Below are 21,359 nucleotides of genomic sequence, written 5' to 3'. Positions count from 1 at the left end.
AATCCAAGAGCGCGCACACAAAAGCAATGGAAACTTGAGAATACAAGGTGATAGGGCTGAAATCTTCTTCTTCTTTTTTCTTTTTCTTCCACACAAAGAACTGGATCTACAACATGATAAAATACTAATATAAAAGCACCACAATGTATATATATGCGGGCACACTATGAGAACCTACTAAGGAAAGAAGAGATGGCACCATGAATGTGCCATAACCAAGGATGGACTATATGGGTGTAGTCTAGCTATAGAATCACTGGCGTATCCTCATGTCGATCACCTAACATACCAGTGAATAAAATTTTACCACATCACCAAGACGCATAGTGGATGCCAGTTTATGTAGAGCTCAACATCTCAACACATCCTTGATATCTTCAACTTCTGGGAATTTTTTACTACCTTGATCCCCTGTCCAATGGAGAATCTCCGCATTGATTTTACAGTGAACCAAGCATACCTTTGGAATGGACTCAATTCTATAGCACAATCATTTCTCCTTATGAGTTTGCAGGAATCTATCCTTGTGCATGTGTACAAACTTCAAACTGCAACAAAGGTGTGGACAAAGCTCTCTTCTCTCTACTATCAAAAGACCTTTACCCATTGTATCACGATAGAGAAGAATCTATGAATGCTTTCTATTGATGATTCCCTTCCTATGCATGATTATATCAACAAGATGAAGGACATGCATGATAAGCTTGCATCCCTTGGCATGATAATTTCATCAAAGGACATAGTGATGATTCTCATTACTCAGTTACAATCTCCCAAGTATGATGTTTTCTATACCAGCTTGCCTACCTCCAAGGTTTGGGAGACTCTTCTATTGGAAGAGCTAACTCTGCTTATTTTGAAACACAAAAGTGTGACTCGCAGAGATTGATACTAGTGGATCCAGCTTTACCAAGGCTTTTACTGCAAGTTCTGGAGAGGGAAAAAAAGGACAAGAAGGCCAAGAACAATAAGCAGGTTTACCATTCCGAGTCTTCCTCGAGCTCTGACACACATTGAGAGAAGCCTAAATGCCCACACTATGGGAAGGACTTTCATTCTAAGGAGAAGTGTTGAAAGCAATACCCTCACCTTCGTCCAAGAGCAAAGGATGCCAAGAAAACATTTTAGCCCTCATCTACTTCTACACTAGCTATTACCCATGAGTCTAAGTTCCTTCTCATCCATGAGATGAAGAAGCCTTTTTCATCGGCTTTAAAGCAGCTTTGGCTTATTAACAATGATGCTACCCATCGAGGAGATTTGTTACAAGATCTTCATCCATATGAGGATATAGTCATTGTTGGTTTGTTCAATGCCTATTAGTGGTGTTGGCAGTTTGCCATTATTCCTTGACCATCTATTGAGCTCCATTTTAGACATCCTTCATGTTCTAGATTTGGCCTTCCCACTCCTCTTTGATCATGACCTTTCTAGACTCAATAGCCCAGTTGTCTCTACTAAGTAGGCCGTTTTTGTTGAGGATTCTTCTTCACGAACTATTTTAGCAACAAGTTGTTAGCATAGTTTTTTCATATGTGAATCAAACATCAAATACAAATGCATATGAAAGTATGATACGAGTATGATTCAAACCCCAGACCTTAATCATACATGACCCTAATTTTTAAACATATTCTAACAAATGGAACACTATTTCCAAGTATGCAGCCGTATTCCCCACAATTTGTGAACTTTGTGCATGCTGAAATTAGTCGTTTTCAATCAGAGAAGGTGATTCACAAGCTATGCAAACTCAAGAATCAAAAAAATCTCTTATTCTCTTTTAATTATGCAAGTAGAAGATTAGTGTCTTACAATCAATTTTGAGATCCAACTTGATAACCAAGCAAAAAAGTGAATGGAATTTTGGCTCTTTGGTAAGACATACCTAAAGAGCCATGTAGTGAGCACTTTTGAAGTTTTGCAAGCATTGATACAGGTTGACAAAGACATAGAGAAACATCTTCAGAGGGAGTATGATGATGCATGTAATGCTATTCTGGAACAGGCTGATGCTGAAAATGGGCTAAATGGGAGTGTAGACAGCAAGCTTGTGGCTGAAATTGGTCTTATGGACAGCAGTAAGCATAGAGAGAAGGCTATGTATAACGAGGATGTCCATCAACAAGTACATGAAGAAAAAGATGCTCATTTTATTCCAAGCAGTCATTATTCACAAACGCATTGAGCTCGTACTACAACAGATACAATTGTCAAAGTGGGAGAAAGAGAGACGCCTTGCATAGCTCTCTTGGATCATGGTTCTGAAATCAATGTTATGGCGCGTAGCTTGTATGAGAATGGAGGTTGGCCAATTGATGTAGATCTGGGATTGCGAATACGAGCAGCAAACAATTCATCGGGGGATCTTTATGTGGCTTGTCCAAATGTATCCATGACTATTGGGAATGTAAGGGATAAATATCATTTTTTTGTGCAAGATTCGTGTAGTTATCCGATGATTTTGGGACAGCCCTATATTTTGGAATCAAGGCTAGAAACAAAAGCCTTGGATAATGGTTCTTCATATGCTCGTGCTTGAAGTAAAGACAATACAAAGGCAATACAGTTTCTCATTGTTTGTGTGAATCATAGTATCTCGAAACGGACCGACCATTTTAGACAGGAACGGAGATGGCAGACCGCCATTTCGCGATCTTGCAGCCCGTTTCAGCCATGGTTATCCAGCACGCCGGATCACGATTTCAATCATTCTTCGCTTCCCGACTCGTGCAGCACACTCCAGCTCTCGCCCCCTCCTCCTCGGACCTCCAGCTCCCGCCGCCGCCGCCGCCTCCTCCTTTAATCCATTACCTAAGTCCTAAAGGCTAATCGTCATATCATGGTGTCACGGACCTATATCGGAGGCACATCACTCCAATCAAGGGATACAAGGGCTCCAGTGGATCAAAGAATTGGCGGTGCAACTATTGTGGATTGGAGAAATCGCAAAGCGTAACACGTATAAAAGACCACTTGGCATGCGTTCCCAACAAAGACATCGGGCCTTGCGCAAGTATGCCGGCAAAAGTAACAGTAAGTCTCCATCTTTGGCACCGAAAGCATATGGATATTGAGCTAGAAGAGGATGAATCCTCTCATCCAACACCTCATCACGCTAATGAAGCACAAGTGGGACAAAGAGAGGCTAGTGAACCTAGCAACGCTAGCTAAATTGGAGGTGCCAGTGGCCCATCAAAAAGAAGTGCATCCATATCTGTATCGCATCTAAGTGCAAAAAAGGACCCCTTTGCCGTCTTCTAGTGGTGGTGGGCAAAAGGGCTCCTTGCATGGTGCAAGTGTTCATGCAGAACTTCAAAGGCAGGCAATTGTGGAGGCAACTAGGAAACTCGCATGCTTATTTATTCGATGTGCTATCCCTTTCAATATGGCCACTACACATCAATGAAAGAAGACAATCAGGGCAATAAGCCGCATAGGGAGTGAGTGGGAAGGCCCATCTGTAGATGCATTACGCACACGAGAGCTTCAAAAGGAGAAAGCATCCATAGAGACTCAATTGGAGCCCTTGAAGGAGACATAGGTGAAATATGGATGCACAATATTATGTGATGGATGGTCAGATATACGCCAAGAGAATGTTTACAATGTTTTGGTGTCTTCATGTAAAGGCACCATGTTCATTAAGGCCATTGATACCTCTATCTCAGGTCTTCCCATCACAGGAGCTTTCATTTGGGAGCATATGCGACAAGTCATCATAGACATAGGAAGTTCAAAATGTGATGCAGGTGGTGACTGATAATGAAAGCAATTGTGTGTCTATGGGACGTATGCCTGAGGAGAAGTTTCCTAGCATGGTATGGACTCCATGTGCATCCCATTGCCTTGACTTGCTTATTGAAGATGTTGGGCAAATATCTTGGGTGGATGACATTTTTAAGATGGCAACAAGCATAATAAGATTTGTGAAGAAGAGACCATCCCGTCACAAGCATGTTTCGAGCCAATAGCACACTTGAGCTATTCAAGCCCTCCACCACTAGATTTGCTTATATGTTTATTGTATTGGAGAGGTTGATACGGGTCCGTCCAAATTTGATATGGACGCCAGAAATGGCTCACATGGAATGAGAGAGTCTCCGAAGACTCTTACTTTTAGGCGCAATATTTTAAATGAGAGTTGGTGGATTGAGGCAGAGGCATTGGTGAAAAGTCTCACTTCTATTTACACTATATTGCGTATCACTAATATAAAGGGGAGTACTTTGGGGCTTCTATATGAGTATATGGATAAAATTAGCGAAACCTTGCTTCGCAATAGCTTTTTGTCCCAAGACAAGTAAGTTCTTGTTTAACTTTTACACATGTAATTATTTGGTATTAATGACTCCTTGATGATTGATCATTATTCTGACTTCCAATTTTTAACGTATTTTATCTATAGGGTCAATGAGATTCGTGCAATGTGGAATACACGATGGGATTGATTCCATAAACCAATCCATGCTATCGCACATATCTTGCATTCCCTTTGGCATAGTGAGGAGCAGTACACTAGCGAGGAGTTAGAGGAGGGCTTCATGGAGTACATGAGGCTCATTGAAGATAGGAATGCAAACGAAGTTGGAGATAGAGTCCAATACTCAAACTGAGCTGAGAAGAGATGGAAAGGAGCTGAGACGAGTGAAAGGAGAGTTGGGCCATGCTCAACTAAGCTCTGATACCATGTGAAATACACGGGATCTAGAGCATGGCAGATGCGGAAGATATGATGAGAAGAGTAGAGGATAATTTGCTCGTATTCCACAATCATTCTTTTCATTTTGGCCGACCCACAGCCAGGCTTCGAGAGAGACAGCTTCAATCTGTCTTTTGCTAGGAAAAATACAGCAATTGTACTCTTACTTTGGTATGTACTGGTGACTTTTATATTTTGAATCTTACTCATCTAATGCATTATGCAACCTGGGTAACAAGTTCTTTGATCTATTGCCCACTCATATGTTGATTTTGCGGCTTGCATATTAGCAATTGCCAATTACTTAACCTCAATCTCTTAAATTTGAATAGAAACGCATTGCCATTCGAGTCCTCTCATAAGATTGTAGCTCAGAGCCTACTGAGAGGAACTAAAGCACATGGACCCTCTTCCAAACCAAAAAGAGAAACAAGCTCACAACTGCCCAGCTAGAGCATTTAGTGTTTTACCATTGCAATCTCTAGCTTCTTGAGAGGACCGCTCTGTCCCCTGAGCCTTCACAGGTAAATTGGTAATGATTAATATTATGTATAATTAACTTTTTAAACTTGAGTCCTTAACACTTAACATTGCTAATTTGCTTGAAAGTTGGATTGTAAATTGTGATATGTATGAACATTCAACATATTGAATCTCCTCTTATATGATATATCTTTGTCTCATTCACCTTTACAGGTGAATATTGACAAGATTGATATAAAGAAAGTGTATGACATCCCGCAAATACCACAGGAGGAGCAAGATATCTACTCCATGCTCTATAAGGAGCTATCGGCACCAGTGCATGAGACTCCTACACAGAGGAGGGTTAGAGTGAGAATCACATGTGGTCGTGCATCACAGGTAGAGTCAAAGCCAGAGTCTGAGGATGAGGATGAGGCTGAGACTGCTTCATCAACTTCTCAATCAGGGTCCTCCGAGTCGGATGAGGAGATGGTGCAGAAATCCTCAAAGCCCGGATGAGTCATGAGTCGTAACTCGTGATATATAAGAGTCAGTTTAGCAGTACAGAGTCCAGACTAGAGTTGCCACTTGTTCATTGATGTTGATACTTATAGCCTCACTAGACTTTGGAGTTTTGACAGATTATTCACATGATAAAGTTACATGTATCGTTGTATCTTGATCCCACTTATTATGCATATTGATTCTTGTTCCATTATTCTTGATGTCAGTCTTTACTGCTCTTTAGATCATAGATTATTCATGGGTCATAAATTCTAATTCATTTTGTTACCTTAAGTTTTGAAAATTGAGTCTTAATTGTGTTAAGCCATCTTAAGTTTCAACCATTGAGTCCTCACTCTTAACTCCTCAATCTTCACTCATGAGTCGTGAGTCGTGAAATGTGTAATGAATCATGATTTTAATCATATGATATAAAGACTCAAAGTTTTGTATGAAATTTGGGTACATGTTGTTGTAGGCATTGATATATTTACATGCCCACATAATACTATATTTTTTTTAGTGTACAATCCGAAACGTCGTTCCCTCGTTTCCAAAATTTGGCCAAAACTCCAAAACTCCAGTTTTTCCCCTTTCCGTTTTCCCTGTTTCTGAAACTCCCCCGTACTATGGTGTGAATCATTCCCGCAATTGGGATAGGCTGCGAGATAATCCCATGCCGCCTAATGCATGAGAGTTTTAAGGGTTTTTAAACATCACTGCTATAAGTAAAGGCTATAGCAATGCCTCTAAGAAAATAATTATGCCTCCAAGAAAGGGAAAAACTACATTTGTATCTAGATTGCAGGAATAGATAGCATGTAGTTTTGGCAGTTTTAAGAATATTTCAGCCATGTGCAAGGCTGAAAAAAAATATGTAGGATGGGCTGAAAAAGAGTTAAAGACATATGGTTTGATGGCTGCAAATGAAGGTATTGCAAGGCTGTTTTCAGGGCTGGTTGATGTTGATACAATGGCTGAAATTTCTACAGCAATTAATGCTGAAAACTGGGTTAAAAAAGAAGTTATTTATGTTGACACTTTAAAGATGTATGAAGTCATTCAAGAGTTTGCTGAGCATGAACATGAGAATATGAAAGAAGAAAAGGTAGAAGATGAAGACATTGACATGGCAGTGAATACTTCTTCTGACACTGCAGATCTATAAGACTTTGGCACGTGCCAGAGGATGTGCAGGTTAGGAGGGGGTGAATGTCATGCCCCTACGCGGTCACAATATGAAAAACTCTAGAGTACAGCTTTCTTATTGATCTAGAGAGTGAATGCCATATTAGTTATTAATGTTAGTGTTCGTAGTGTGGATGGTTCAAAAATACTAGATTTTTGGAGAAGTATAGTCAATTTTTTATATTTTAGATATTATCTCTAGTAAAAATCCAAAAATTGTAGACAACTTCTAGAATAGGATGACATGTAAAAGAAAGCATGTAGCTTTCAACCATTTTGGGTGGATTTTATATAAAAAGAAGGATTGGCGAAATCGCGTGACACGCGATCGCAATTTTTAGGCAGTGAACAATACTCTGAACTGAGAGAAGGAGTGATCTGGCAGAATTTTAGCCAAGTGTCCTATTATTTTACCCCCCTTTCTGAGCTAATGAATACATCAGATTGGCCGTCTGAGCAACATAGAGAAAGGTATTGTTTTATGCACGTTTATGTCTACGAGAGATTTATCTTCTCATAATGCAGAAATAAATTAAAAAGCTTTACCTTTGTGAGTATTCTTCTATTTCTTTAAACCCCTTCTCTTCCATCTACTCCTCTCCTTGAATCTCCCTTCACTCTATTGTCTCTTACCCCTATGGTAGACTTTCGACCCCAAATGCTCCGACACTACAGTTTTGCAATCTGCTCCATTGAGACAGAGTGATTGTTTGATACTGTTTCCTCATCAGTCCACTCCTTCGAGAGACAGTGGATACTGGACTCCTTCCTCTTCTTCAACTTCCTGGTCCACTCTATTGAGAAGTAATGACTGTTGCCCACTCGTTGCTCAGTCTGAGCCCTACCCTTCACCCTCGCCTACTCAAGTTCGAGAGGCCATCTCTGAGAGTTTTTCATACCTTCTTCGACACAACTAGCGACACTTCCGTTATTCTCAGATATTTCAGAGTCCGTGATCCATGAGTTTTTGGACTCCCTATCTACCTCAGAGGGGGATTCAGAGGGGGATGTTCTTTCTTTGCCTTCTAAGGGGGCATCTATATCTATTGCGACTTCAGAGGGGACTCCTATTCCTCCAGTTTCAAAGGGGGTTCCCACCCACCGCTCAATCCTTCGCACACCCTGACGGCGGAGGCCTTTTACCTTCTTCTACCCTTGGATAGGATGGCTTCTTTCCAGCGGCGGTCATCTCATCTATTGATACCCAGGATCTCGAGGATCTACCTAGATCGGCGAGGCCTTGGAGATTCAACCGTGACTAGGTGATGAGACCTTCGTATTCCTTCTTGCATGGATGCACGGAGCTGGTGGCTTTTCTCTCGAGGTTGAGTTTCAGGTTCTCCACTTCACTCTGTTTACTGTTCTTTGTTGCAGGTTACCTTTCAGCTGGAAATCTTGGATCTTAGGAATCCTCTACATCTTCTTCCTCCTCTTCTTCTTGCCTTGGTCACTTGGTCAATATGGAGCCAAGTCCCGAGATAGAGTACGGGCATATCCTTATGATTCTCAACACCACACAAAGTCTGGCATTCCTCCTATGCATTGCATGTTTTCATCGTCTTTGTACTAGGGTGCTTGGAAAAGTGAACAATTTCCCCACGAGAGACACTGACTAAGTGGCACCTGCCGCATGAGCATTCTTCAACATGTAGCATTCCATCTCCACCTCACTCCTCTCTTGTTCCCCTTTTTGGGCTTGCGAGGGGGTGTTGAGAAACCCTTCACCCACAGTTTAACATCTACATAAGGCCAATGTGACATAGGCATATTCTATGGACTATACATGTTTTGATGGAACTTTTTTCCGTTTCGATCCAAGGAGGCGACGTGGCTACCTTGTAAAGATGCTTTAGGAATTGTTTCTTAAAAGACAAAAGTTTCTAAATGTTTCTATGCTCTTAAAGGATGCCACAACCAATGGAAGCACAGAAGGTCATGTAAAGATAGCTACAAAAATTACAAAATATAAAAAAATTCAAGCATTTACCAACAATGATTATCCAAGAGTGTGCTTTTTATGCCTTGCATACTTGGAGATAGCCTCTTGTTTTGCATGTGAAGTATGATAGATCGATGGGACACACTCCAGGGGGGATAGGGTCATAGATCGCATGAGGCTGCCATTTGTCATAGGTGTCTGTGAGTTCAAGATTGTTATATCCAGTTAAAGAACCCAGAAATGGAAGGCATATGTTTTTGGATATTTGGTACTAGGAGTGTGGGGGGTTTTGAGCTTCTCTTCATCTTCAAAATGATCATACATGTGTACATGGAATTATTGTGATTGCCAACTTGCATGTGGATATTTATCTTTTCAACCGGCCACATGGACAGCACACTCCACTATTACCATCACACATGGATATGTGCATTTGGAGGGCCAACATCTTGGCTATTGAGATATAGCCTCTGTGGCTGGCTGTCTGATCATTAGCTAGTTACTATCGCTAATGTTGAGGCCATTATCCTTTAACAGACATTGTATATGATTGTTTTGAGGCAGGGTGATTCATAGGCTGGCTTTGCTTCCTAGCACTAGTACAGACAAGGCATCTCTTCACCTTTCATACCTGCTTCTAGAGTATTTAAGAAACAGTAAACTAATCCTAGGTCTGATATATCTGCGGAAGCTGAACAACCTGGCTCTTCACATCAAATTTATGCAGCTGGCATAGTCAGCCACCACATGTGATTTGATGAGTAGACCCTCCCAACAAACCCCAAAAAAGCATGCATAGGTTGAAGCGAGTGATTTAAAGGGAAATGAATGCTTTAACTCAAACTGCTGGAGCAGAATGTAGAGGTTTCATCAACTAAACAATTGGTGGTATTAAAGTATTTAATTTCTGAAATCTTTATAAAGGTTGCTTATGCCATGTTTGCACACTTGGCAGGCATAATACCTTCAATGTGTGTGCTTCACCTTCTCAGCACATGAAAAAGGGAATCTTATCAAGCAACCAATACTGAAAAGGAGTCAAGATAGTTTAAATTAAAAATCTATATGTGCACCTGCTTAGAAAATGGAACAGGATAGTCTAAATTAAACATCTTTATGTGCACCCTCTTAGAAAATAGAACAGGAGAAATCTTTAAAACAACCTATGCATTAACATTGCTCATTGTCAATAGAGTCGAACACATGGTGACTGGCCCCCAAAAAAAAAAGTCTGCACATCATCAAAGGAAAATAAGACAAAGCATAAACTCGAATCCTGAAATTGCTGCCATTCAAGCCAATTCATCATTCATCATATAGCTGTAAATGCAAGGCGTAAGACAGATGCATGGGAAAAAGCAATGACAAAGAAGGGGCTGTATATGCAAACACCCATCTAGCTAACATGCGATCTCAAACATATAACATTCTAGCTTACGGTATGTACACAAACTAATAATGACAAACAGAGACATTAACCCTTTCATCATCTAGAAACATAAAAGCAATGTACCTCTCAACAATGCTAAGCCCAAGACCAGTCCCTCCATAGAGCCTTGTTGTGGAGCTGTCTGCTTGAGAAAAGGCCTTGAAAATTTCCCTCTGATTTTCTTTGCTTATACCGATCCCAGTATCAGAGACAGAGAATAGCAAAGTCACTGTTTCTGTTTCAATTTTTGTATTGGACTGTAAAGCCCTAGTATCTGTGTTCATACTGTTTGATGCTGGGAATAGGAATGCTGAAGAATCCATCTCCACATCAAAAGATGATGCCCTGCCACCAGGGCCTCCATCAGCAGTCAGTTTTTGAGTCTTTCTTATGATGTAGTGGCTCTCATCAATAACTGTTCGGTCGAGTTGGCATTGCCCTGGACTCTTTATAAAATACTTTGAGGGTCCATTACTAGAAACCATAAGGCCTCTGCTATACTTCCCCTCATTCCTATCTCCATGGTGAAGCCTGTGATTGCTTCCTTTGAAACAGGGACCATCTAATTCTTGGATAAAAAATTTTGCAGAGAGAGAGACAGATCCCCCGTGGGTGAACTTGATTGCATTTCCAACTACAGACAATCAAAAACACTTAATAAGAAATGCTGAACCGCCACCTTCTTGAAGCAAACAGAAACACAAGCATATCATTTCACCTTTTAAACCCCTCACCTAGAGCCTGAGACAAGCTGTGCAAATACAGAAGTGCATTTTTCAAGTCACAAACATCAGCATGTCACATTGGCATTAGAATTCTGTTCTTAAATAAGAATGGGTGTGTCACAGGTTTGGTGTTGATAAAAGTGTGCAAGTCCTTTTCATGTGGTCTTTCAACTTAAATGATAGTATTTAGATGTTAAATTCATGTGACATGAATGAAGATTTCTTCTAGGACGAAGTAAATTAACACAGAGGACATCAGAGTCATTGTTCTGAACTTCATGCAGAGAATCTTTCCATTGCCAAAAATCTACATGTAGTACTGTTTGCAGAAGTTGTAGTGCATGGAAGCACTTTGCACTCAAAAAATAAATCACAGACAGAAAGCTCTTTGGTAAAATCCGCAAGGTCTAGAATTAGGCTCGACATTTTCTCACCAAGGTTAAGTATGCACTGTTGCAACCTTCCAGCATCCCCTACAAGACAGTTTGGCACGTCTGGAGCTACTTCCCAAGACAAATCCAGATGCTTTTCTTTTGCTCTCACCTGCCATTGCAACATAATCTCTCTTTTTTATTCGTGACATCATAATCTCTCTCTCTCTCTCTCTCTCTCTCTCTCTCTCTCTCTCTCTCAGGCAGCATTGGAACAATGCAGAAAATAATTAGCATACTTCAAGCATTTTCATGGTTGATCCTATTGTCCCAGAGAGGCTGAATGGCACATGTTCCAGCTCCAAGCGCCCTGCTTCAATCTTTGCTAGATCCAGAATTGCATTTACAATATGCAGAAGGCAATCAGCAGACTGTGAAACAGTTTCAAGATGCTCCCTTTGCTCATCAGTAAGATCTGTATCCAGTGCCAAGGATGCCATTCCAATGATCCCATGAATTGGCGTCCTGTAAACAAAAGAACCCATAGAAACATGTATGTGTTCAAACAAAGCACGGAGGAGGAGTTTTCCTAAACATGTGGCGTCTTATACTTAATATTAACACGTTCGACAACAACAACACCTGCATGACGAGAAATGATTGCTCACACCTAATTTCATGGCTCATGTTGGCAAGAAACTCCGATTTGGCTCGGCTGGCTTCCTCAGCTGCTGCTTGTGACTCCTGCAAATCAAGATTTGCTCGTTCCAGCTCCTTTGTGCGCTCTCGAACCTATAATAATAATAATACAAACCCCATATACATTTGTTACAAGATACAGATCTAGAGCATGACACAAGCTATGGTGGATTAAAGATAAAGATCAAACTCATAATGACATGGACACGTAGAGATAAACTGTTACACAAGTGAATTAGGTTACAAGATGGAAGCTTGGACTCATAAACACAATCTTGTATAGGATCGACAATGACAAGACACTTAACTGAAAGTACAAAGCATCATGATATTGTATCCATTTCATATGAAAGCGATAGTCAAGTACAATGCTTTATAGAGTTTGGGTTGTTCCACTTTCTTCACTGTGCATATGGGATTCAAGACAGCTCCTCCTAGAGCATACATCATTTGTCTATTTCTCAACACCTCCCCTCAAATGATGAGTCTCTACCCTTCCTGGCTTTTGAGCCCCTTGCATGTGTACATGGACCATGAGACTAGCTCTTTGGCAGCCTAGTCAAGTTAAGGCTTGAAACTTTACATCTTGGTAGGGTTTTTACATCCACTATGGGATCCAAATTCCTTAGAACAATCTGTCAGAGTTGTTGATGGTAGCGGAAGTATCTTTTTCTTCTTCTTCATTCATGAATTGACCCTGGTGGTGGTCATTCTGCATATGTTGTGCTCTTTTTTTGTGAAAGCACTCACTGGCAATATGACTAGTCTTACCACAATAATGACATTGCATCCGACTTCTGTTGTCGGTGTTGAATCCTCAACCTCTTCCTTTGGGTCCAGTAGCTCCTTTGGTGTATAGGAGATTTTCCCTTGAGCTAGTCTCTTTTACATCTTTGTTTTTTAATTTTCTTTCTCCGTCAAGCAGTGAGTGCTCAATATCTTTGAGTGAGAGACTGGGAACATTACTTAGAGTAGACACAAGGTTCTCATAAGGATCCTTATTTACACTTCCAAGCAGTACAGCTATTGCTTCATCTTCATCAATATTCTTCTTAAGAGTTGCAAGCTGGGTTTTCAGGCTCTTGAACTTGTTAATGTGTGTGGTCATACAAGCACTGTCTTTGATATCTAGTTTATAAAACTGCATGAGTAATTTTACCTTTGAGTTTTTTGCTTGGATACCAAACATTCTGTCAAGTTCCTCTCAAGTGGTTCTAGCATTCCTAATGCCAGATATATGATGTAGCACATCATCACTTAGTCCCCAGGCAATAATGCCTAGTGCCTTGTTATTCATTTTCTTCCATTCTTTGGTTTTGAGTTGGTCTTCTTCAACGAACCCGTCTTCATCATCTTCCCTCTTGCTCTCTGCATCATCTTCAAACAAGTCCCACAAGTCCTTTCGCATCAGGTGATGCATGGTCTTCTCCTTCCAGAGATGAAATCCTTCACCATTGAACTTAGCTATTTGCTCAAGCTCTCCCATGTTGCTAAACTTCAGGTAACTAGCAAAAGATTGTATTTTAATGTGTCAAGAGACACAAGAGAATAAGTGTCAAATTGACATTAGTTGAGTATTAATAGATACTAGTCAGTACTTGATTTGCTTTCTCTCACGAACTTCGTGGATGACTTCTGAGTTTCCTCGAGCACTTCCAGAACTATAATGAACAGAGAGTATTGCTCAGTGATTAAAATCACTATTGATGACTTCAGTGAGAAGAAACTGTGAAGAATGTCAAATTTTGAAGCTTTGGCTATGGCTTCCTGGATTAGGGTTTAGACCCAAGTCCGGTTTTTTACTAATTTCATGAGCTACATTGAATCATTTTCAAAAGTTTTTTTATGGAAATGTAGCTCTCTTCAAGCTCTACAAAACCCTATGGTCTCACCGGAAATCGCACTACGTGGAGAGAGAATCGACTGTTTGAACGAAACCAGTTGCAGATCAGCCAACGTCTTCAAATTCACGCCATGCTGAGCAGCTGGGGGGCCAATGTCTCATTGTAGTGTGCCAGGAAGGAGAGCCTAGAGTTCAAGAATGTTTTCCTAGAAGAGACCTTGGAGAGATATGGCCTCTATGTGGAGATACAACTCCTCCAAGTCAGGTGGGTGCTGCTGTCCACAGACACAAATATGGCAACAACTTTGAAAACAGGCAATGTTGAGGCAATAGTTGCCCAACGTCAATGATTGGGGTGCAAGGGAGAAGCAAGGAAACACTTCTCTAGAAGGAAATCCAGATAAATTTAGCCTGTGGAGAGAGATATAAAAGCTTCAAGCTAATAAGATATTGTTAGCTTATGACTGCCATGGAAGCTTTATTGAAGGTAGAATTGCAAATGAAGTTGGAGATCAAATCCAGCACTCAACCTGAGCTGGGAAGAGATGGAGATAAGTTAAGCCATGCCCGACTGGGCTCTGATACCATGTTACAAGATACGGATCTAAAGCATGACACAAGCTATGGTGGATTAAAGATGAAGACCAAACTCATAATGACATGGACAAGTAGAGACAAACTGTTACACAAGTGAATTAGGTTCCAAGATGGAAGCTTGGACTCATAAACACAATCTTGTGTAAGATCGACAATGACAAGACACTTAACTGAAAGTATAAAGCATCATGACATTGTATTCATTTCATATGAAAGTGATAGTCAAGTACAATGCTTTATAGAGTTTGGGTTGTTCCACTTTCCTCACTGTGCATATGGGATTCACGACAGCTCTTCCTGGAGCATACATCATTTGTCTATTTCTCAACAACATTAACAAAGGGAAGCAAGAACAAGACCCCAAGTAATTTCTACAGAACCCATCATGAGAACAGAACAAAGCACCTAGCTAATCAAACATGGCAAACACAAAACCCCATAGCTCCAGAAATAAAAAGGACTGCTATGGAAGCCTGAACAGGTATAAGGTAACATTGTCTGTTGATCACGATCGGCACACCTGAGACTCCAGAGTAATGTTCATCCCATTTAGCTTGCCTTCCATTTGTTTCCTGTCGTGTACTATAGCAGCCAGAGTGATCGCCACCATAGCCAGCACACTCACAAACATTTGCACCTGCCAAAAAAAGGTGCAACCATGTTACAGATTTTAATCTTCTGCAGATCACCAGATTAATAATGCCAAATGACTTTAAAGGGTCCCCCTCCATTTATGATCTTGAAAAAATTCAAAACCCTTCAGTAGCTTCCATGATGTACATCTCATATTCACAGACAATGGGGGTAATTCCAGCTGATTCTTTTGAAGGACATACATATGTATATATACCATACAACTCATAATGGATCTCTAATTTTTCATCCTAGCCAAGAATTCAGTATAAAGCTATTTCTGTCTAAATCCTGGCATTTTCCTGAATGTTGTTAGCTGCATGCCTTCCTACCTGTAGCAAGGAGTTGTTACTGTTGTGATCGTGATATAGCGGTCCATGGTGCTGTGCAGTGCCAGTACTTGCTATTATTGTGACCACAACTACTGTCAATGGGAGACCAACGCGATTGAAGCGGAAGGATGCCCAGATGACAAAAGGGAACACCAGATAGGACAGATGCCGTGTGAATTCATTTGCTGGAGGCCCAAGGTTGCAGAAGATAAACAGTGATAAAGCAATCAGAAGCACAAACAAAACCATGCACTCTGCAAGTCTCATCAGAAGCTTCTGGATGGAAAACTGAGGAGCTTGATCATCCCAAATAACACTCACTTCATGCCCATTCAGAGAGGTGCTGTTGTTTACATGTTCATTACAATATGCTGATTTCCATTTGGGCACACCCCCTGATCCCGTCTTAGTACCCCAGCTATAATTCACTTCACCTTCTCGACTCCATTTACCCCAATTGTGGCCTTGGTGTCCTGTTCCTACATTAGTATGCCGTACTTGAGCATCGGTTCCACATACTTCTGCCTTACTGCACTTGCTACAGCACCCGCCCATCAGCTTACTTCTTGAGAAGGTATGCAGAGAGCCTTCTGCTGGAACACTAAGACCCGTGTAGGAGCTGATCTCATCAGGTACAGCAATTTCAATATCCATGACAGGCACTTGCTCTTTAAGCAAATCATGCTGCTTAATGCATCTGTTGTTAACATCTCCTTTGACACCAGTCGACTCAAAGGAGCTTATATGTTTATTAGTGGCCCTTGAAAGCCTGGATTGATTTGGCACACAATAATGTCTGTGCAAAGCAAAAAAAGCCTTCACTGGTTGGCTTCTTCCCCAACAGACAGTTTGGAAATCTTCATGGAAGAGGTTCCAAACATGAAGAAGGCAGGGCATGTAGCAGAGAATAGCTGAGAGGTCACCAAGAACCCATGTTGGCCAGACCTGCGTGAAGTGATCCCACGCAGACAACTTAGCAGCCGAGAGCACAAGTGCATTCCCCGTCCCAGCAACCAATGTTGTTATTGGGGCAACGATGAACAGCCATAATGCATCGTGCAAAGTATCAACTGTTAATGTGCCATGCCGAGCTTCCTGTACAGCAGCCAACACAAATTATTAAAGCAAGCAAAAGGTCAATTTTCTCAATGAAGATTTATAGTAGGGCCATTACAGATTCATCGAGATGATTACTCGGATGATATCAGTTTCTATACACAGAAATGCAATACAATGGTACATATACAGGCATGGAATCTGATCAGTGTATGGGGTAGCTGATTAACAAATCACCATAACAAAGGAAGATAGAAGCACTGCTGCCAAACTCAAGAAATGATCATCGGGAGAGAATTAAATGAGTACCTGCCAGCTAAAGCAACCATTCTTGTAACACAGAGGATGCTTGAGGAGCCAAGCACAGGACAGCGACTCAACCAAAGAGAAGATCCCAAAGGCAATAGATGCTGGCAGATAGGACTTCGGATTTTCCTTCTCGAAGTACCACACGTTCATAGCAATATTCCCTGAGATGATCCCTGGGAACACTTTGTACCCAAAGATCAGCACAGCCGCCACCATGACACCCGAGGGAGCCCAGACAGGAGAAGCCGGTGAGCTGCTTAGAACTGCGAGAGCATCAGAGATCTGCCCGGTTCCCACATACACACAGGTGATGATGAAGTTGAGGATGAACCATTTTGGGGAGCCCCATTTAAGATCTTTCATGATGATTGGGGTGTTTTTGGAGAACCATGAGAGAGGAGCACAGGATTCAACCGCAGGCCTTGCATAAAATCAAACCAATTAGGTGTCAGCACACGAGCTGCCTCGCACAAATTATCAAGCCAAGGCACAACTACTGTCAAGCGGTGATCAGAGCTGCGAGAGGAAGAAGCACGTCTGCCCAGGGCTACATCAGCAGCAGGTGATGCAGGGGGTTGTTTCTAGTGGTTCTTCTTCTTCACAGCCATGCAGGGCAGCTGGCACTCGAGTAGCTACACCGTGTCTTTGAAGTGGAGCCATGAATGAATTGAGCCTGTTGTAATTTGTAAAACAGGGTTCAAATTTGGCCCTCCTCTCACGCCAGTTTTTGATACTCAAAGTGATTCTGGGACTCGAGTTTTGCCCCTTCTTTCTGTGAGAGATGAACAGCCAAAAAAGGGGGGGTCATGGTCAGCCATGTCTGCTGTTGGGTCTGGGAGTTTTCTCTCTCTCTCTCTCTCTCTCTCTCTCTCTCTCTCTCTCTCTCTCTCTCTCTCTCTCTCTCTCTCTCTCTCTCTCTCTCTCTCTCTCTCTCTCTCTCACACACACATCAGCTAATCTCTCGGAAGGGTTTTAGGAAGAAGAAGTTGTGCTTAATTTCCCCCACAATATCAATATCTCCAGCGTCCTCAGAGATAGAGAGAGAAAGGACAATATGCAAGGTACGGCCACCCACATAGTTCACTCCGTCCGACCGTCGTTTATATTAGTGCCGAATTCATACGAGATGCCTGCTTTTTATCTCCCTGTCTTTCCCTAATAAAAGGAATCCAGGCAGGATGCCATCGTTATCTATCTATCCCTCCCCTGGCCGCCGGAAGCTCGAACAGAGGACTGGAGGATGCCCTCTTTGATTCTTGTTGCTTCCTAGCTGGATACTTTGGCTGTAGCTGTAAGCTCTGTTCCAAAATCTGGTAATGCTTCGATGAGCTTCTAGCAAGGCTGCGCTTCTCGAGTCCACCGCTTGGTCTGGGTTGTTTCAGAGATTGATGATCCGCTCGAGTTTGTATTAACAGCTCGGAAGAAAAGACGTGTGATCAGGGCAAGTCTGCAAGATGCTGGCCTGCCCACCATGTGCTTAAAAGTGAGGTTCCTCTGGGCAGCTAGCAAAGCAGAGTGCTGCCGATTCTTTCTTTCTTACGAGAGAGAGAGTGTGTGTGTGTGTGCGTGTGCGTGCGTGCGTGCGTCCGTGCGTGCGTGTGTGTGTGTGTGTTTTAAGCAAAGAAAGCAGTGGTTCAAAAATGGTGAAATTAAGACAGACGTATCCAAGAGCATCAACTAAGGAGAAGTGTTTTTGATAGAAGCATTGCATACAAAGCCGTGAAGAAATGTCGAGTGAGTGTCTCTTTGTGTTTCTGTAGATATAGAGAGAGAGAATGTGTGTGTATGTGTGGAGCTTACACACAATTACCTACAGAGCGCAGGGGAGAGAGAGAGAGAGAGAGAGAGAGAGAGCGCAGGTAAGCAGGCGAAAGCCCATCAAAGAAAATGATACGAAGCCATTCTAGAGAGGCACGACCGGAGAGAGAAAGAGAGAGGAGTAGCGGCAGAAAGAAGTGGAAAAATGTCGGGAAAATGCTCTCTCTCTCTCTCTCTCTGTGTCACTGGAAGCTGTGATCTACCTCTTCTTGTTGGAGGAAGCATTTAAGGTAAGTTTTTTCCATGCAGCACTCCAAAGTAAAATAAAGGGATGGAATGTCCTTTCTTTGTGCCAATTGTTTTCTTTTCTTCCTTACATCTTTGTAGTGAAACCTGTAAAAGCTGTAGCTTTCTTCTCTTTCCCCCCAACATCACTGCACTGTGAAAGGAATTGCCTCCTCAGCTCAAATTTTGAGGTTCCATTGGTGCCCAATAGGGAGTGCCTAATGGGCATAGGCAATTATTAGAAGACTGGTAGATAGATGCTCTCAATAGGAGCAAATAGACATGCTCTCCTCTCTTTTTTTTCACTATCATCATCCTACTAGCATGTGATTGATTGATTAATCAACAACTAAGACAAGGCTATAATTGCGTGTCTCACAGTTGATTATGCCAAAGGTCAAATTTAAACTCAATGATGACAATGTAGCAAGAAAATCAACCTCCTTTCAGTGCTGTGCGGGACCGGCCCGCGGTGTGTTTTCAGCCATGCTCTAGGACAATTTTTGCAGTATTGGATGGTGAAGAAAGGCATGCTCGATCCTCAAATGAAAAACATATTTTCTTTCGTGTCGATTTTAGACAAGGATAAGGATGGGACAACCTCCATTGGAATTTGACAATCTCTTCCATAGAGAGGTAAAATCCAAAAGGGAAAAGGGGAGTAATATGATCAATTCCATAAGTCAAGAGCTTAGGATTAAAGATTCACTTGTATGGATTCAAAAATAGGACGTTCATCCTTTTATGTGGTCAATTTGTAAGGAAGCCAGGTTTTATTCTTTGGTTAATATCAATTCTTGAGCTACTTTGACACCGATGTAGCTGCTACATATTTGATATAAAAACACACGTTTTCTCAACAATAGTAGGCTAAGTAATATTTGTTTGTTTGTTTATTGGAACTCTAAAGAAGTTTGTACTTTTTGAGACAAAGTATTAGGCAAGTCCAGGGACTTGACAAATGTGTGTGTGTGTGTGTGAGAGAGAGAGAGAGAGAGAGAGAGAGAGATCCAAGAAAGAAGCATAAGAGATATAGGAATTTGTGGAGTTTTAAAACATGCGTCCTTTCTCCTTTTGTGTTTGTACATCTTTCACTTGGAGTGCTTTTTTCCCTTCATTAATTTCTTTAGAAAAACAAAAGTTGGCATTATTTTACAAAAAGCTCTTTTCTTTGGGTTTAGTTCCCTTTTTTGCCTTCCTTGAAGATTTTATATTAGGTTTTCACACCTTAAAACGCAACATTCACTACTATGGGTTTGACTTCATGGTTGTGAGAGAGCTCGGTCGCACAACAAAAGTGTGCACTTGAAGTCATGCATGTTGGGCTAGGGTTTGCAGGGCGAACAAAAGGGTTAGAAGAGGGTTCTCAAGAATTGAAGTTGCACTAAGGTTGTGAAAGGGCGGCTTTCGACATCAATTATAGGCTTGGTTACAGCAAGGTGAGATGAGGGTTTGGGTGACCCCATTATTGCCACTGTGGTTGGGCAGCACAATCGAGGGTTAGTCTAACAAGGGGGATTCACTTCCTCCATTAACACTACCTTACAAGTGGGCTACATCGAAGGGGAGTGGAGGTATTGGGAACCCACTAACCCCACTCCCACCCGCTTGCAGAGGGAGTGGAGGTAGTAGGGCGCCTCATAGCACAAGGGCAAAACACAAGTTGAGTAGTAGTCTTCTAGAATTAATGAATGAAAACTACTTGTGGCAGAGCTATCCACGACAAATGAAACAAAGCTAGCATGAAATTGTTCAATAAGTCGCATTTATTGTTGCTTGTTATTGCTGAATTAACAAGTCCTTTGCATGTTGGTGCAACTTGAAGGAAGCCTAGGCTTACTTACTCCTTCATTAACCTTATATCATGATGCTAACACCGCCCAACCCTTTGAAGCCTTCTTGGGGTATTACATGTACAAGCGTGCCAGAGTTGAGCGAAGAGATTGGGATGAAGCCCATTCAATCAACTACAACCTTTTCCAAAGCATCTTCCATGATGAGACATCCATTCCCCTACTATCCATCCTATGCATAAAAGGTTGCAAAAGCATGTCATTTACCCAAAATGGTTCTCTCACATGATTGCCATGCAACTTTCGAGCTTAGGAAAGGGGCAAAGAGCCAAGGCTCTGATGACAATCAGTAAGTAGAAGGCCTTCACCAAGCCCATTTCTCTATTTGGAAATGCAAGAAGCAATGCCGTGTGTCTCGTGCGCGTGACAATAGGTTGCGATGGCAACGAAACCAGGGCACATGAACGCACCAAAGAAATGCATGGAGAACATGGGTCGAATTCCTAGGCAAGTGAGGTGGGAGTGCCAGTGCCAATGCCAATGCGTCGTGCTTTCTTTCTTTCTTTTTTGGTTTCTTTTAATCCTCATATGTGTATATTTTGAAGCATTTAAGCGTATTTTTTAAGACAGTTATGGTGCAAAATTTTTGAAAACTCAAGTCTTCCGCGGGGGGGGGGGGGAGGGGAGAGAGGGAGAAAGCAGAACGAGGCACCTCGGAAACAGCAGCACAC

General features: G+C 41.7%; 1 protein-coding gene across 1 annotated transcript in view; it reads right to left on the bottom strand.

Annotated features, from left to right (window-relative positions):
• Positions 1–18,844, bottom strand: part of LOC148035419 (osmosensing histidine protein kinase SLN1-like) — a 38,928-nt gene extending 20,084 nt beyond the window's left edge. Inside the window, exons 1-7 of the mRNA XM_087680420.1 lie at positions 16,793–18,844; positions 15,428–16,522; positions 14,983–15,099; positions 11,994–12,115; positions 11,623–11,848; positions 11,387–11,495; positions 10,312–10,861 (exon numbers count right to left, since the gene is read on the bottom strand). Coding sequence (XP_087536546.1) covers positions 10,312–10,861; positions 11,387–11,495; positions 11,623–11,848; positions 11,994–12,115; positions 14,983–15,099; positions 15,428–16,522; positions 16,793–17,155 — 2,582 coding nt within the window. The 5' untranslated portion in view covers positions 17,156–18,844. The remainder of the gene's footprint in view (positions 1–10,311; positions 10,862–11,386; positions 11,496–11,622; positions 11,849–11,993; positions 12,116–14,982; positions 15,100–15,427; positions 16,523–16,792) is intronic.
• Between the last annotated feature and the right edge of the window lie 2,515 nt (positions 18,845–21,359).

This window comes from Lygodium microphyllum, chromosome 6, assembly GCF_053477565.2.
Source record: "Lygodium microphyllum isolate KBCC chromosome 6, Lygodium_microphyllum_v1.1.10, whole genome shotgun sequence".
Classification (NCBI taxonomy): Eukaryota; Viridiplantae; Streptophyta; class Polypodiopsida; order Schizaeales; family Lygodiaceae; genus Lygodium; species Lygodium microphyllum.
Note: the sequence above shows the minus strand (reverse complement) of the source record. Positions and strands in the feature narration are given on the sequence as shown.